Below are 16,246 nucleotides of genomic sequence, written 5' to 3' on the forward strand. Positions count from 1 at the left end.
TGTTACATCCACAGTCATTTGTCTCTGAAAAAAATTACCTCCAATACAATTTAAGGCTTGTGTATAACGAATTTTTTTAGGTGCAAAAATACTGAATATTAGAAACGTGCATGTTGTGCATAAAATGTGATTTAGGTATCTTGTATCAAGGGCGTATATAAGACTTTAACCCTCTTCATGCTCTTGCTGCCGGCAATTTTACAAGGTTGCATTTCGTGTGCCAGAAAGTACAACAACTGGAAGTCTGTGACGTCATATGCCCAACAATGACGTCATTCGATATATGATGTCACACCTTAATGACGTTACATTCGGGACCAATTGAAGAACAATATTACACTGTTTAAAATTCGGTATTTTATTTGAAAGAGATACAGCAGTGCCAATGATGAGTAGCTTGCATAAATGAAAACATGGACATATGTGTCACTCCAGCACAGTTTAAGATATTTTATTGATTTGTATATTAAGTTTTGAAGAAAAAACTCTGTAAGGGCATGAAAGGGAAGTCATGGAAGTTGTTCTTCAATAATAATTTTCGGAACAAAATACATTTATGAAATTTGGAGATGTGGTATGATTGCCAATAAGACAACTATCCAACAGAGTCCAAATGAAGTGAATTTAAGCAACTATAGGTCATCATACATGTACAGCCTTCAAAAATGAGCAAAACCAATACTGTTTAGTCAGCTACAAAAGGCCCTAACATGACAAAATGTGAACCGATATATAAACCATCAGCCAGATTTATGACCAAACAATAAACTAAAAACAAATATGACACAGTAACCTACCACAACTCTTATTTCAGTAATGTAATGATCATCTTTAAAGAAAAATTTGTATATTTTTTATTGTTTAGATCATACAGAAGAAGATCAAAGTCAAGATCAAGGAGTACTTCAAGGGAGAGAAAGAAGAAACACAGAAGTAGATCAAGAAGTCCTAAAAGAAGATCAAGGTCAAGAGAGAGAGATAGAGAAAGAAGAAGGTCAAGATCAAAAGAAAGACGTAGGTCTAAAGAAAGGAGACGATCAAGATCAAAAGAAAGACGAAGATCAAGATCAAAAGATCGCAGAAGATCTAGGTCCAGAGAGAGAGACAGAAGGCGGTCTAGATCACGTGATAGAGATAAGAGGAAGTAAGGAGTTTCATTTTAGATATGATTTTGGGGGGATGAAAAGGGGGCGCATTTTATGCACAAATGCATACTATACACGGCAGAATAAGGAACATAGAATAAATATAAATGTAGACTCATGTTCCATATGGACAGATATTTAAGTGATAAGCAGAAACAAGAAACGAGAGTTCCCCAATTTTTTAGAGCTGTGTTAAAGGAGATCACTCTTAAAATTAGTAATGTTTTCTAAATTTATGTCAAGTTTGAATTTTGGTGATGTCACTTTAAAGGGGCACAAGCTACGAGATTTATAAAAAATCTAAAGTATGATTTTTTTTTGTTCAAATTCATTAATGAAAGTGAAAAAATGAAATAATAATTTGCTTTTAGCAGCCCGTATTGTTCAATTTTGTCAAATTAAGCTAAGAAACATTGATGATGAATTATTCACTTGCAAGTGAATAATCGACCTCATTGAATCCGTATTCATGTGAACTTCAATTTAACCCCTTACCTAGAGATGGATAACGCATGCAGTGTGCGTGTTCAATTATTTAAAGGATAGAATGTCAACATTGAAAGTGAAACAAAGGTAAATCATTTGATTGACTGATTCGATCCACAAAAAATCATTCTTATACAGGTAAAAACGATGATTCATATGTAATTTTAATCTATAATATGAAATTTAACAGACCTAGGAAAATCCAATTGCAAGTGTTCGCTTTGTATTTATATCTATATTTATGTTTATATCACTAAGATGACTATCGGACATCTTCTGAGGTCAACTCGATAGTTAATTAGATGGAGTCAAGACTAAAATACACACGAAACGAAGCTACATATTATCAAGGCCCATGCCCTGTAAAATGTTTTACATGGTTATAAATCAAATATGAGAATTTGAGTCAAATCGGTGAACATGAATTTGACAACTAGTGCCCCTTTAACAGTTCCAGAGTTATGCTTGTTTACAAATGGAAAAATTGCTGAACTTTTTGTTTCCGTTCTCCAACTTAAGTTTACCTGAACCAAATGTTATGAAACTTGTACATGATGCTTATTACCACAAAATACAGATCAAGTTTGAATTTTGGTGGTGTCACTTTTACTGTTCTAGAGTTATGCCCCTTTACAAATGGAAAAATTGCTGAATTTTTCGTTTCTGTTCTCTTACTTAAGTTTGCCTCAACCAAATGTTATGAAACTTATACACAATACTTAATTACCTCAAAAATCAGATCAGGTACAAATTTGGGTAAGATCACTTTTACCGTTCTTCAGTTATGTCCCTTTATAACTTTATATGATATGCAAGCGGGGCATCATCTGTGTCCCATGGACACATTCCCCATTTATTTGAAATATTGTCTGAAAATCTGCAAATCTTTGTATTTTCCCTTTTGATTTTTCACTGGTTCTGAAATAGAAATTGTAGGTTTTTTTTATTTCTGCAGATTAGATTACTTGAGAAAATTTATCTTGTGAATGATAGTAAACTGTGAACCTCTCTGTTTTATGTGTTGTTTGAGGTTATCTCATTGATATATACCTGTATACCCCACACTTTCTTTCACTTATATGGAGGATATTTATTTAGTGATCTACATGTATGATAAAATCATGTCTTACTTCTGTCTTTATTTTTTGCCAGAAGATCAAGATCCAGGTCACCAAACAGCAGAAAGAATGATGATGACCGTGTTATCCACAAGGAAGGGGCTCTGAATGTTAAAGATGAACCTCTTGATAAGGTTTGTCAAACTCAGAATCGTATACATAGTCATACTGATAAAGTAGTAGCACCCGGAAGGCCTAAGTTTTTTCCAGAATATTAAATGTGTAATATTTCACCTAAAACACAATATTTGAAATAAAGCATGTACAAATTCAAATAACATTTTTCTTTTACATGTTCTGTGTGTTTTAAACAGTAACGGAAGCTTGAAATATATCAGTATACTTGTTTGTGACCAAATTTAAAATGTCTTTCCATCTGGGAAACATTGGCCATACATTTACACCACAAGATTTGTAACTTAAAGAAGAGTTTGGGTAAGATACATATCAAATCAAGATTTTTTTTGTCTCTACTAGATGCCATTTTTTTGTCTGATGCAAAAACCATCGAAAGGAAATGAGGCAAAACTTGCTAAAAAATTATAATCTTCATTGTCAATGTGTGTAATTATGATGTCTTAGTTTGGTGGTCATCAGATAGCATTACTAGATTGAATTTCATGTAATTTTACAGCTAATATTGACCTCTCTTCAATTACTCCTTTATAAATTGTAAAAGATTGGATGTGCACAGATATATAATTTTACTCTATGATCTAAGAAATAAAACACACTTCTTCTTTAGTAAATAATTTACATGTTATACTACCATGATCACTCAGGTATCATTTTGTTAAGAAACTATAATTTTAACTTATTTATTTTGTTAAGCAGGTAATTTAAATTTTTTTGTCTCCTTCATATATATATATATATATATCAACATGATCAAAGTATATTAGTAATTAAAAGTTAATTATATTGTTTTTTTAGCCCTGTAAAATTAAGGAAACAATTTCTGTTTTCTGCTCTTTGGTCGGGTTGTTGTCTCTTTGACACATTCCCCATTTCCATTCTGAATTTTATTTACACACATACATGTATTTGCATGAACTGATTTAAAATAGAAATATCATAGTTTTTGAGGCACTTGATTTTAAGCATACTGAAAGTCTTTTCAGGTTTGTGAAATTGAAACAAAGAATATAAAAAGACCAGCGTTTTTGTATATGGCCCAATCAGCTTGCTAGGTTTCATATTTCATATATTTGTGAATCTTCATGCAATTTATAAAGCAATGAGGTAATTTTAATCTGTTTTAATGTTTATTTTAGGAAGAAGAGCAGAAAAGATTGGAATTGGAGATGGATAAGAGAAGAAAAAGAATAGAAGAATGGAGAGCAGAAAGGAAAAAGAAAGCTGAACTGTTACCTGTTAATTTTGCCCCTCCTTCTAAAAAATGGTCTCTGGAGGATGATGATGAAGAGGAAGAGGAAGAACCTTCTCAAACAGGAGGGGATGGAGATGAGGAAGATCCCCTTGATGCCTTCATGCAGGTACATTATTCTGAAGGGTTCACCCAATATTTTTACTCATATTATTTAGGTATGCAAACCCCAGAGTTTTCAAAAATAATGCTCTCTTTTAAAATTGCAGTCAGTGATCTGGAAGGATTTTTTCTCTATGGGCCCAGGGCCCCCCAAAAATAAATTCAATGGGCCATTTTTAGAATTAATGGGCCATGTTGTCAAATGAGTGGGCCATTCGTTTACAATAAAAACAAAAAATAAAAAAAGTGTATATTTCACTGTACTTACAAGTATGATTCTAACTAATATCATGGATATTGTTCCTGTGATTTTGTAATTTCAATTTCAATGAATATACAATAACTTCTTCCAAACCGGGCAATATTTACGATAACCTTTATTTACAATGTTAAAACTGGTACTGTTTCCTTGTTCATGTTGTTCATGTTCATGTATTTTTTTACATTAAATTTGGGTCTTCGTCGATACCATACTTATTCCAGACGTTCCGTATTAGAGGAAGTTTCTGGCATTTCATTTGCACTTGTATTATTATTACTTCATCGCGATGACAAGAATAACAGTAGAGAAAAACGTTAATTGATAAGACACAACAACAATTCGCTGAAGGCATGTTTACAAAATGTCAAAACGAGCCAAAGACCAAAAAAAAATGACAAGGACAGTTAAGCCCCTTTTACGGAGACAAATACTATGCTATTCATAAAAAGGCTTTTGGGTTTTTCAATCGAAATAATAGCAAGCTTACTGAAAAGATTATAATCAGAGAAGAATTCTCGCCTGTACTAGCCAATTTTCACAAATTTAAAGTCGTTTATAAAAAAATATATCATGAATGATGGTTAATTACGTTTTTTGGGTAATCAGTCATACCGCATGTTGCTATTATTACCATAGGAAAACACCCGAGACGTCCCAAAAATATATAGGTGCTCCTATCATTTGAGTAAACACTACACAGTTGTGTACTCACAAATGGCGGCACGAAATACGATCGGAAATCCATTTGACGATATCTCAACGTTTCAAAACGAAGTGAAAAATATCATGCGCCACGCGGGCGCTTACATTTGTCAATCTATGCGCCATTTCTGGTCGATAAGCGCAATTGGCGCAAGGCGCACGTCCTTCCCGATCACTGTGCAGTTTTCAAATTCTAATGAATTAGCTATAGCATGAGTTGATGCTAATCTGTACTAGTTCATTTGAAACTGTTTGATCAGGAATGGTAGGTAATGTTGTTGACTATACATTATAGGTTTTTCTCATTGTTGAAGGCCATACAGTGAACTATACAACCAAAATTATTAATAATCCTGTAAGGAGTTATTTTGAAAGAATTTAATCTGTAATATTTCAGAAATGAACATCCTTTTGACCTTTGAAAGTCATCCAGGACCTTACTAATAGCCAATATTGAAATGTCACAATATTGTTTCATGATGCTGGATAAGCTTATCAAATTAACTCATTTTGTCATATCACACTCCATGCAGTGATACCAGAAATATCTCTTCATGCCAGAAATAGATAACAGGCAACAACAAATGAGAATGTCAATTCATAATTTTTTTTCATATTTTCCAAAGAACTACGAATCAGAGAACCCAGGATTTGATATTGACATTTATGTGTGCATGTTTGCCAATTGGGTCAATTTAGAGCTTGATAACCAGTATAGACACTTGTCTATTGTTGTCTTGTTGACTTATGCTTCACATAAGATGCAAATTTGCAAATCTAACCATGCTCAGGTCCTCTAGTTCCCAATTCTAATGGGTGCTCCCCTCCCCTTTTGTTTAAAAGAAATATCTGTTGGAAAATATGAAAAAAAATTTATGAATTGACATTCTCATTTGTTGTTGCCTGTTACTTATTCTGACATTGGGCTCAGACTTCTTTTAAACTGAGTTTTACTGTGCCTATTACTATGTGCTTCTTTATTCTACATTGGCTAGAGGTATAGGGGGAGGGTTGAGATCTCACAAAACATGTTTAACCCCGCAGCATTTTTGCACCTGTCCCAAGTCAGGAGCCTCTGGCCTTTGTTAGTTTTGTATGTTTTTTTAATTTTAGTTCATTTATATGTTTTGGAGTTTAGTGTAACATCCATTTTCACTGAACTAGTACACAATTTTATCTAGGGGCCAGCTAATGACCACCTCCGGGTGCGGGATTTTCCTGCTGCGTTGAAGACCCATTGGTGGCCTTCGGCTGTTGTCTGCTCTTTGGTCCGGTTGTTGTCTTTTTGACATATTCCCCATTTCCATTCTCAATTTTATTGTAAAACAATTACAATAATACAAGATACATTTTGAATTTCAGACAATTGAAAAAAAATCAGAGAAAAAAGATGTGAAACCTGTGAAGACTGAAAATGCCTCAAATGTAAGTGATTATTATACATGTTATAGCTTAACTATTTTACTATGTACTTGGACAGTTAGTGCTTCTGACAGCATATTTGAGATAGAAGTGGGATATATATTTAGGACTCTGAACAAGATGGTCATGCTGAATTGTGATGGTTTGATGCTGAAGTGTGATGATGGCATTGTGACGCTATCTTGTTGATAGCTAAGCCAAAGTGTGTTGGTGGTAACTCTGAAGTGCTATGGGTTACAAAAATTTTTGTTTTTCATGTTCACATGTGGATGTAGAAGTCAATTTGTTTAAAATTATTAGATGTACCTTTTAAGTTTTCTGTAGTAGTTGTCTGAAATTCAGAACGAAACAAAATAAGCCACCAATCTATTTCAACCATACACATACATATTATCGATACAGAAATACCATAAATGCTTTATGGGCAGAAAAGAATGCAAATTATATTCTTATCAATTAAAAAATATAATTCTCATAATAATTGCACATCAATAGAATTTAAACTGCTACATGCATCATATAAACCATTGCATATCAGTGAAAGGACCATCATATCTGGCGCAGACCATCTCACCTCTGAGTCCTACATACTTATCATGCTTATAGAACAACCATTGTCTTGAATAAAAAAGTTCATTTGTACAAGGCTTAGAATTAGGTAAAATGCTTTTCTTGTTTTCAATTAAAGTGAATGATCAGTTATGCTTCAAGTATTGGTCTTGTTGTCAACCATTTTCATGCTCTTCACATTATTAATTTAAAAATACATTAATGATTATTGTTTCTGAGGATATCTTTATTTTAAATTACAGCAGTGATCAACCTATAACACAGATGAATAATTTAGTAAAATAACTTACAGCATAGAACTCTCTTTCACAGTATTATTATTTTGGCTAAGTTATCATTTTGTGAAAATTTGGGTGCAAATGGAAGATATAACTTATTGATTTTGCGGATCAAAAGGTCAAAATTCAAGGTCACTGTTACTAAAAATGGGAAAAAAATGGAAAGATGATTTTGGATGGTAATTAAGTCTCCCAAACGAAGTTTGGGAAGACTTATTGTTTTTGCTCAGTTCTTATTATTATTATTATTCTTCTTCCTCTTCCTCTTCCGCCGCTTTTAAATTTGAACTTGTCCGCACCTGTTCTCCAAAACCGCTTGTCAGATTAACTTAGGATTTCACAATATGTTAGACTAACATGTCTAGTGGTGCAATCAGGGTTTTGTTTGTGCAATGGGGTTTATAAAGGGGTACTTTGAGGGGAAAAAACAAAAGAGGGTTTTACTATAGAACCCTATGGGATTTTATTTTTTAAAATTTTCAAATGATTATAAATTGAAAACCGTTTGTGATAGACACAATCTTTTTAATTGAAAATGTTCTAAATGATAAAACCCATTTAATGAAATACAGGGTTAGTCCCCAGGGGTCACCCCCACCCCCTGCCATTTAAGAATGTTCTAATACCTTGTAAGTGGTCAAGATCCCCACCCCTAAACCATATATATTCTTGTTTGTCATGCTAAGATGGTTTGAATGATATACAGGGTTAGTCCCCAGGGGTCATCCCGACCCCCTGCCATTTGAAAAAGTTCTAATATCTTGTAAATGGTCGAGATCCCCACCCCTAAACCATATATATTCTGGTTTGTCATGATAAAGCACATGAAATGAAATACAGGGTTAGTCCCCAGGGGTCACCCCCACCCCATGCCATTCAAGAAAGTTCTAATATCTTGTAAGTGGTCAAGATCCCCACCCCTAAACCATATATATTCTTGTTTGTCATGCTAAGATGGTTTGAATGATATACAAAGTTAGTCCCCAGGGGTCATCCCGACCCCCTGCCATTTGAGAAAGTTCTAATATCTTGTAAATGGTCCAGATCCCCACCCCTAAACCATATATATTCTTGTTTGTCATGATAAAGCAAATCAAATGAAATACAGGGTTAGTCCCCAGGGGTCACCCCCCACCCTATGCCATTTAAGAAAGTTCTAATATCTTGTAAGTGGTCAAGATCCCCACCCCTAAACCATATATATTCTTGTTTGTCATGCTAAGATGGTTTGAATGATATACAGGGTTAGTCCCCAGGGGTCATCCCGACCCCCTGCCATTTGAAAAAGTTCTAATATCTTGTAAATGGTCGAGATCCCCACCCCTAAACCATATATATTCTTGTTTGTCATGATAAAGCAAATCAAATGAAATACAGGGTTAGTCCCCAGGGGTCACCCCCACCCTATGCCATTTAAGAAAGTTCTAATATCTTGTAAGTGGTCAAGATCCCCACCCCTAAACCATATATATTCTTGTTTGTCATGCTAAGATGGTTTGAATGATATACAGGGTTAGTCCCCAGGGGTCATCCCGATCCCCTGCCATTTGAGAAAGTTCTAATATCTTGTAAATGGTTGAGATCCGCACTCCTAAACCATATATATTCTGGTTTGTCATGCTAAGATGGTTTGAATGATATACAGGGTTAGTCCCCAGGGGTCATCCCCACCCCCTGCCATTTGAGAAAGTTCTAATATCTTGTAAATGGTCAAGATCCCCACCCCTAAACCATATATATTCTGGTTTGTCATGCCAAGATGATTTGAATGATATACAGGGTTAGTCCCCAGGCATCACTAATGCATATAACTTTACTGGACCAAACCAATTTTCACTGGACTTTGCTCAATGTCAGGCGACCATGGGAATTACGAATTATGGGAGCTTCGTTTGGGAGACTTCGTAACAGCATCCTGTTACAATCATTTCTTGTTTGAGTTTACCTTGCTTGATCAGAATGAAACATATTAACGGGTTTGTACTTACATGAGCAAAACAACTGTACTTACATGAGCAAAACAATGGGAGCCACATGTGGAGCAGGATCTACTTACCCTTCCAGAGCACCTGAGATCACCCCCAGTTTTTGGTAGGGTTCGTATTGCTCAGTCTTTAGTATTCTATGTTGTGTTTTGTGTACTGTTGTTTGTCTGTTGGTCTTTTTCTTTTTTAGCCATGGCATTGTCAGTTTAATTTTGACTTATGAGTTTGAATGTCCCTTTGATATTTTTCACCAAATTTTTCATCTTTTATACAGATGGAAAATTAAGGTAAAGAGAAGAATGTTTAGAAGATGCATCTTGATATTGGGGTCACAGGTCAAGGTCATTGTTTCTTCAAATAAAAAAAATAAAATTGAAAACGGTTTCCTGATGGTTACTTAAGTTTCCCTTGTTTGATCAAAATGAAGCTATATGGAAAGGGATAAAGCCAATTGATTTTGGGGTCAACTTCCCTGTTAATAAAAATAGATTTTTCTTTTTATGTTTGTTTCAAGACAGTATCCTTCTAGGAATTGTAACACATTTATACAGGTGAAAAATTGGCAAAAATAGGATCATTCAAGCATATTAGTATTTTAAACCATTGAAATGAAAATGTTTTCTCTCAATAAATGTGCAGTTAGGGGAGCATCAGTTGGCAGTGAAAGCTTTTTACTTGTTTGAATGTTTTATATTTAATTTTATAGGGTGAAACAAAGAAGTTTACAATGATAACTGCAACCAAAAAGAAAGTTGATAATACGATTGTGAAAGGAGAACTCATGGAGAATAATGTTGATGCTATGGAGGTAATATCTATTTATATGTTCACAAAAAGAAACATTGTAAAAACACTTGTTATAGGTAATAAATAACTTGACTGTTTTTGGAACAACACATAATGTGGCAGATTTAAAGTGAACATCATTTGGTTCATCACAGCATAGTTAAAGTCATCTTAAGAAAATTCCACATGTGACGTTATTGTTTCGAATTTTAAAAAAGAATTATACTGTTATTTTGAGTAAAAATTGTAGTACACAGGTTTTTTTTATCTTTTTATCATATAGTAAGGCAGTGGCATCTTACTCCCATTGACTTTTGAACATCTTTTTTGTGCGTTAGGACACCAGTTGAAATAAACACTCTCCTGCATGTCCTGCTTGTATTGAGGACGGACAAGCAAATTGGACAATAGACAAATAAAAACAATTCTGCTGTGAAAGTTTATTTGATTATTTCATGGTAATAGGAATTAAAGTTTGATGGAGTGCTGGTTAATTTAAGTATTTGATTAAATGGAGACTTAAGGTATTAGTCAATGATCATGAGGATACAGCAACCAAACAAAAAATAAAAACTCAAGAGGTCAAAATTATTTTTTGTGTAATCTTATCAAACGAATAAGTGGTGAAAAATACAAAAGTGCACATTGATCTGTACTTCGATAATAAATTTTCAATGGTATTTTAAAACACTGTGTAAAAATGAGACATATTATATAAATCTTTTTTTCAGTATTCTTCTGAAGATGAAGAAGATGATTTGGATACCACAATGTTGAAGATAGCTAAGGAGAAAAACAAGAAAAAGGTAAGTGTTATAATATATGTGATGAAAATTTCCTTTTCAGGGACTTCTTACACTTCTGCAGCACACAACTTTTTGACCTTCCTACTATAGTATGGGGACATTATGTTTTCTGGTTTGTGAATCAGTCCCATATTTGTTTCTTCTGATAGTTTATATTCTGTTCGTCTGTTCCATATAATGTTAAGTTTTTGGTTGAAGGTAGTTTACCAGGAAGTTGAAGCCACATGAACTCGAAACTTAGTACACTTATTCATTATGATATGAACTTTTAAAATTATATGCCAGATTACAGTTTTTACCCCTATTTACTGGTTCACTGATCATAGAAATGTGATAGTGTGAAACCAGTGCATTCTCCGGTTTAATGCCACATTACAGTTTGTGTCCTGATTGTTCACTTAACATTCAGATGACAAGACTTGTTGATCCCAATCCTGTATAAGCAGCAGGCTAGTATTTATTGACAATAGAAAATAAATGTTTATTGCTTGAATATGGGAGATAACTGTGTAATTAACTCAAAAAGAGCAGGAAAGTGTAGATGATTGTTGTTTGCCTAACTGCCAGTTGCAAAAGTTCATGCATATTCATGATATTGTCAGGATAGTAATGGATGAAATAATTTACCTGTATCTTTTGGTTACGTTATTTTTTAAGCCCCATTTATGGGCATTATGTTTTTCAGTCTGTGCCTCCGTTCGTTTATTCATCCGTCCGTCTGTCCATCCGTTCATCTATTCGTCCGTCTGTCCCACTTCAGGTTAAAGTTTTTGGTCAAGTTAGTTTTGGATGAAGTTGAAGTCCAATAAACTTGAAACTTAGTTCACATGTTGCCTATGATTTGATCTTTCTAACTTAATGCCAAATTAGAGTTTTGACCCCAATTTCACGTTCCACTGAACATAGAAATTGATAGTGCGAGTGGGGCATCAGTGTACTACACCATGGACACATTCTTATTTTGTTTTCTTCAGGAAATGATAACAGTAGACCACGACAGGATATATTACGCACCATTCAGGAAGAACTTTTATGTTGAAGTACCTGAGATTGCCAGAATGACACAAGAAGGTAACTTCATATCTTTATAAATTACACTAGCAAGACAGACAGCAAATATTATAATAGAACTGAGCACATTTATGGTTTTATTTACACTTTGATAAACTTTTTAAAATTCTTAAACTATTTAAAAGTATTTCTTTTCAAAATGTAACTTTAATGATTTCAATTACGCACGCAAAATGTAGTAAATTCCTTTTGTTTTTATTAAACATAAATATAGAGTAAAATCAACACAGGTAAGCCACCATGTTGTTAATATTGGTTATGAAAGTAGTCAGGAGAACATGGTCAGTCAAAAAAAAAGCCTACCACCAAAAATCGCGTCTTAAACCTATTGTAACCAATCAGAGTAAAAGATTCCTCATTATGCAGAGATGTCAACTAAGGGAAAATAAAGGGAGATATTTCTTGCGTTAGGTTGCTTAACAGATAATTGACAATCATCATTAAGAAAGGTAAAGTGTGCAAGAGGAACACATAGATGATTGATAAGCTGCATAAAGGTTTTTGTTGTTAAGATGAGTTATCGTTATTATGTTACAAGTACAAGTTCTACATTGTATGTTTTATCCTATTTTATTAAGATCTAGATTGCTGCATAATATTAAGTCAATATATTTTTAACATTTGTGTAGATCAACTTATATCCCAATAGACCCATTTTCATTTGTATTTTCAGAAATCTATATTTTTAATTGATATGCTTACATTATGCAAATCATATAAGATTATAAGAAAATAAATAACAAGATATCTTATGTTTTAGCCAGCAAACTTTCTATAGATTAATTGAGAAACAATGTATTATTCCTTTTGTTTGCAGAAGTAGATGCTTACCGATTAGATTTAGAAGGAATTAAAGTACAAGGTAAAGGCTGTCCTAAACCTATTAAGAACTGGGCACAGTGTGGTTGTAGTAGTAAAGTCATGAGTGTTCTCAAATTGTAAGTATTAATTATTTTAAGTTTGATTTTAGAACATTTACCAATTACATGATGAAAATATAAAGATTAGTATGATTGTCAATGAGCTATCTTCCATGGATTGAAAATGAAAATTTCTACACATCTTCATAAACCAAATGTGATTGCCAATGAGACAACTCTCCACCAGAGACTAAATGATGTAGACGGTTAGCAAATAAAGGTCACCATACTACCCTCAACAGTGAGCAAAACTCATACTGCATAGCAAGCTATAAAAAAACAATTCAAACAAGAAAACTAACAGCCTGATTTATGCTCAAAATAATAAACAGAAAGCAAATATGATAAAAAGCAACAAATGACAACCACTGAATTACAGGCTCCTGACTTGGGACAGGCACATACAGAATGTGACGGGGTTAATAGGTTTTGCATGTTAGAGGACACCATACAGTCCTCAACCAATAGACATATGTCTAAACAATATGTTAAACTCTAAATCAATAGAAAAATAAAGGATATGGGGTATCCATCCATGACACAAAATCAGTACATGCACAGCCCAAAAAAATATGAAAAATAAAAACACAAAAAGCCAAAGAACAGCACTTTTATTGCTGTTCTTCATCTCAAAGTCACAGTGAGGCCTTCAACACGGACCAAAAAAAACTCAGCCTGAGTCTAAATAATATTTGGATGAATAAAAAAGAAAAGTTCAAGATCTGCCATCAACACCCAATTATCTAAATATCTAAATAACAAAAATAAGATTTTGTTGTCTGTGTTATATAAATGCAGCTTTTCCAAAATCTCAATAATTAACAGCATATTTATGTGTTTTAATCCTCAATTACAATGATAAATGCACACATTTCTTTCTTAATTTACAGCATTTGACACATTTTTCTCTAATATTGGCCCATTCAGACCCTCTTTTTTGACCATCTGATATATTTACAGACATAACTATGAGAAGCCTACTCCCATTCAGGCCCAGGCTATACCGACAATAATGTCTGGTAAAGATCTGATTGGTATAGCCAAGACAGGAAGTGGTAAGACTCTGGCCTTCCTTATACCAATGTTCCGACACATCATGGATCAGCCACCATTAGACGAAGAGGATGGACCAATAGGTAAGACGTTTTCCGTAACAAAGCAGTAAATAACTTTGTTGATAAGAATAAAAGGAGACGTAGGATAAAGTAAATGAGACAGCAACTCAATAAATAAACGAAAGAAATCTACCAGGCTACAAAGGGTTTTCTTCAATGAACAGGTGTCAACACAATAGGTCAAGCTCTGATTTCCTATCTTAAGTTAAGCAAATTTTCATTATTATTCATTAGTATAAAAATAAGGAGATGTGTTATAAATGCCAATGAGACAGCTATCCACTGGAGTTCAAATGACATAGATAAGTGCAATTATAGGTCACCGTATGAGTTTTAGTTAATCTTTTAAACAGTATTATTAAACAAATAGTGAATATGTATAATAATTTAGATATAAATCAGTTTCACAATCTATAAAACTGTACCTTTTCTTAAATAAAATAGCCACAAGTTATAAGCCACAACTCTAGTTTTCTTTAAAGATCCCAAATTAAAAAAAGAAATAACACTATTTTAATATTTTACTAAAATTCATTTATCTTTTTACCAGCTATTATAATGACACCCACTAGAGAGCTAGCTATGCAGATTCATACTGAGTGTAAAAAGTTCGCCAAGGTATTTGGTTTAAAGTCTGTCTGTGTGTATGGAGGAACTGGGATATCTGAACAGATTGCTGAATTAAAAAGAGGATGTGAAATTATTGTGTGCACTCCTGGCAGAATGATTGACATGTTGTCAGCCAATAATGGTATGTTTTAAGATTTGGTGGGCGTGGTTTAGATTATTAGTGCATATCATTTGTACACAAAATGTAAGATAACTCTATTTCTAGTCTCTATTTGACCATTTGAAATTTTATCTAAACTTTTCTTGAAGTAAGTTGCTGTTTTCAAAAAGTTTTCTCAGGTACAAAAAAATTGTTTGTTTGAAGCAATTGATTGAAAAAAATTTAAAAAAAGAAGTGACTTTTAAACTTTAGTATTAAAATATTCTCCAAATAATTTGTGATGTACCTTATTATATTGCATTCACCTTGTCTGTCTGTTTGTCCGTTGGTCCATCAATCATTTTCATCAAACTTTTCTCAAAACTACTAAAAAGACAACAGATTGACTTCATATTTGGTCAGCAAGGATAAAATATTTCTTCGTGGATATTTGATTTCTCAATTGTATAAAAAGCCTGCATACAAACCTATAGAAAATTTGTACTTCGTTGAACATTGAATTTGTGGTTCAACTTACCCACGAAATTCACAAAATGTTAGTATCCCTCGAATAATAATGAGTCCAGAGTTTATAACAAGTACTGTAATTGAGAAATTATTGTGTGCATTGATTATTGCGATTTTTGAAGACTGAAAAAAAATGTGAGATTAATTATTGCGATTTCAGGAAAACTTCAAACAGACATAAGTATATTAGATATCAGAATGCGAGTTCTTATTAATGCAATACTCAGCATTATTCACATTAATAAAAGCCTCGCAATAATTTCTGAATTTACAGTAGTTGGATTTAAATGAAGTGTTAATAATATGTTCTGTACCTGATTTCATTTCAACCCTCTATTAAATTTTTCTGATGTCCCATTGAAAAACATGGACTCTGTTATATCTTTGCAACCTTTGGAGAGGGGGTATTGATTTGTGAGGTATTTTCTCTATTATTATTATAGTTTATTTTACCATGCATGGGCCTTATTTGTGTAATATGAAACAAATATTTTAAATATGTGCTCCCATAGATTAATGCATGATTAATTAATCAAATATTCTAATTGAACCCCTATCAAAATCTTGTCGTGAATATAGTTTTACCCTTGTCATACCAAAAAACATGGAATTTCCCAAACACTTTTGCCCATTAAAGCAACTACAGATATTGAGATGCAAAGCTAAAACCATTTTTGGGGAGCTAAAAAGCTACAGATGGTTAAAAGTTCTTCCAGATGAAGATTGTCATTCTCTAACTGAAAGTTTGCAGCTACTATACATTTTTATCAAAATTGAATGAATTTCTGAAATTGACAAAAATTATTTTATATCTCCACTGATGGGCTCTTAAGTCTGTGAAATTTATTGACATG

At 33.2% G+C, this 16,246-nt stretch overlaps 1 protein-coding gene across 1 annotated transcript in view; it reads left to right on the top strand.

Annotated features, from left to right (window-relative positions):
- Positions 1-16,246, top strand: part of LOC127710114 (probable ATP-dependent RNA helicase DDX46) — a 30,052-nt gene that overhangs the window by 202 nt on the left and 13,604 nt on the right. Inside the window, exons 2-11 of the mRNA XM_052215856.1 lie at positions 866-1,144; positions 2,784-2,883; positions 4,024-4,245; positions 6,565-6,627; positions 10,164-10,265; positions 10,975-11,049; positions 12,024-12,120; positions 12,938-13,058; positions 14,001-14,176; positions 14,706-14,906. Coding sequence (XP_052071816.1) covers positions 866-1,144; positions 2,784-2,883; positions 4,024-4,245; positions 6,565-6,627; positions 10,164-10,265; positions 10,975-11,049; positions 12,024-12,120; positions 12,938-13,058; positions 14,001-14,176; positions 14,706-14,906 — 1,436 coding nt within the window. The remainder of the gene's footprint in view (positions 1-865; positions 1,145-2,783; positions 2,884-4,023; positions 4,246-6,564; positions 6,628-10,163; positions 10,266-10,974; positions 11,050-12,023; positions 12,121-12,937; positions 13,059-14,000; positions 14,177-14,705; positions 14,907-16,246) is intronic.

Source organism: Mytilus californianus, unplaced genomic scaffold, assembly GCF_021869535.1.
Source record: "Mytilus californianus isolate M0D057914Y unplaced genomic scaffold, xbMytCali1.0.p SCAF_7, whole genome shotgun sequence".
NCBI classification, from domain to species: domain Eukaryota; kingdom Metazoa; phylum Mollusca; class Bivalvia; order Mytilida; family Mytilidae; genus Mytilus; species Mytilus californianus.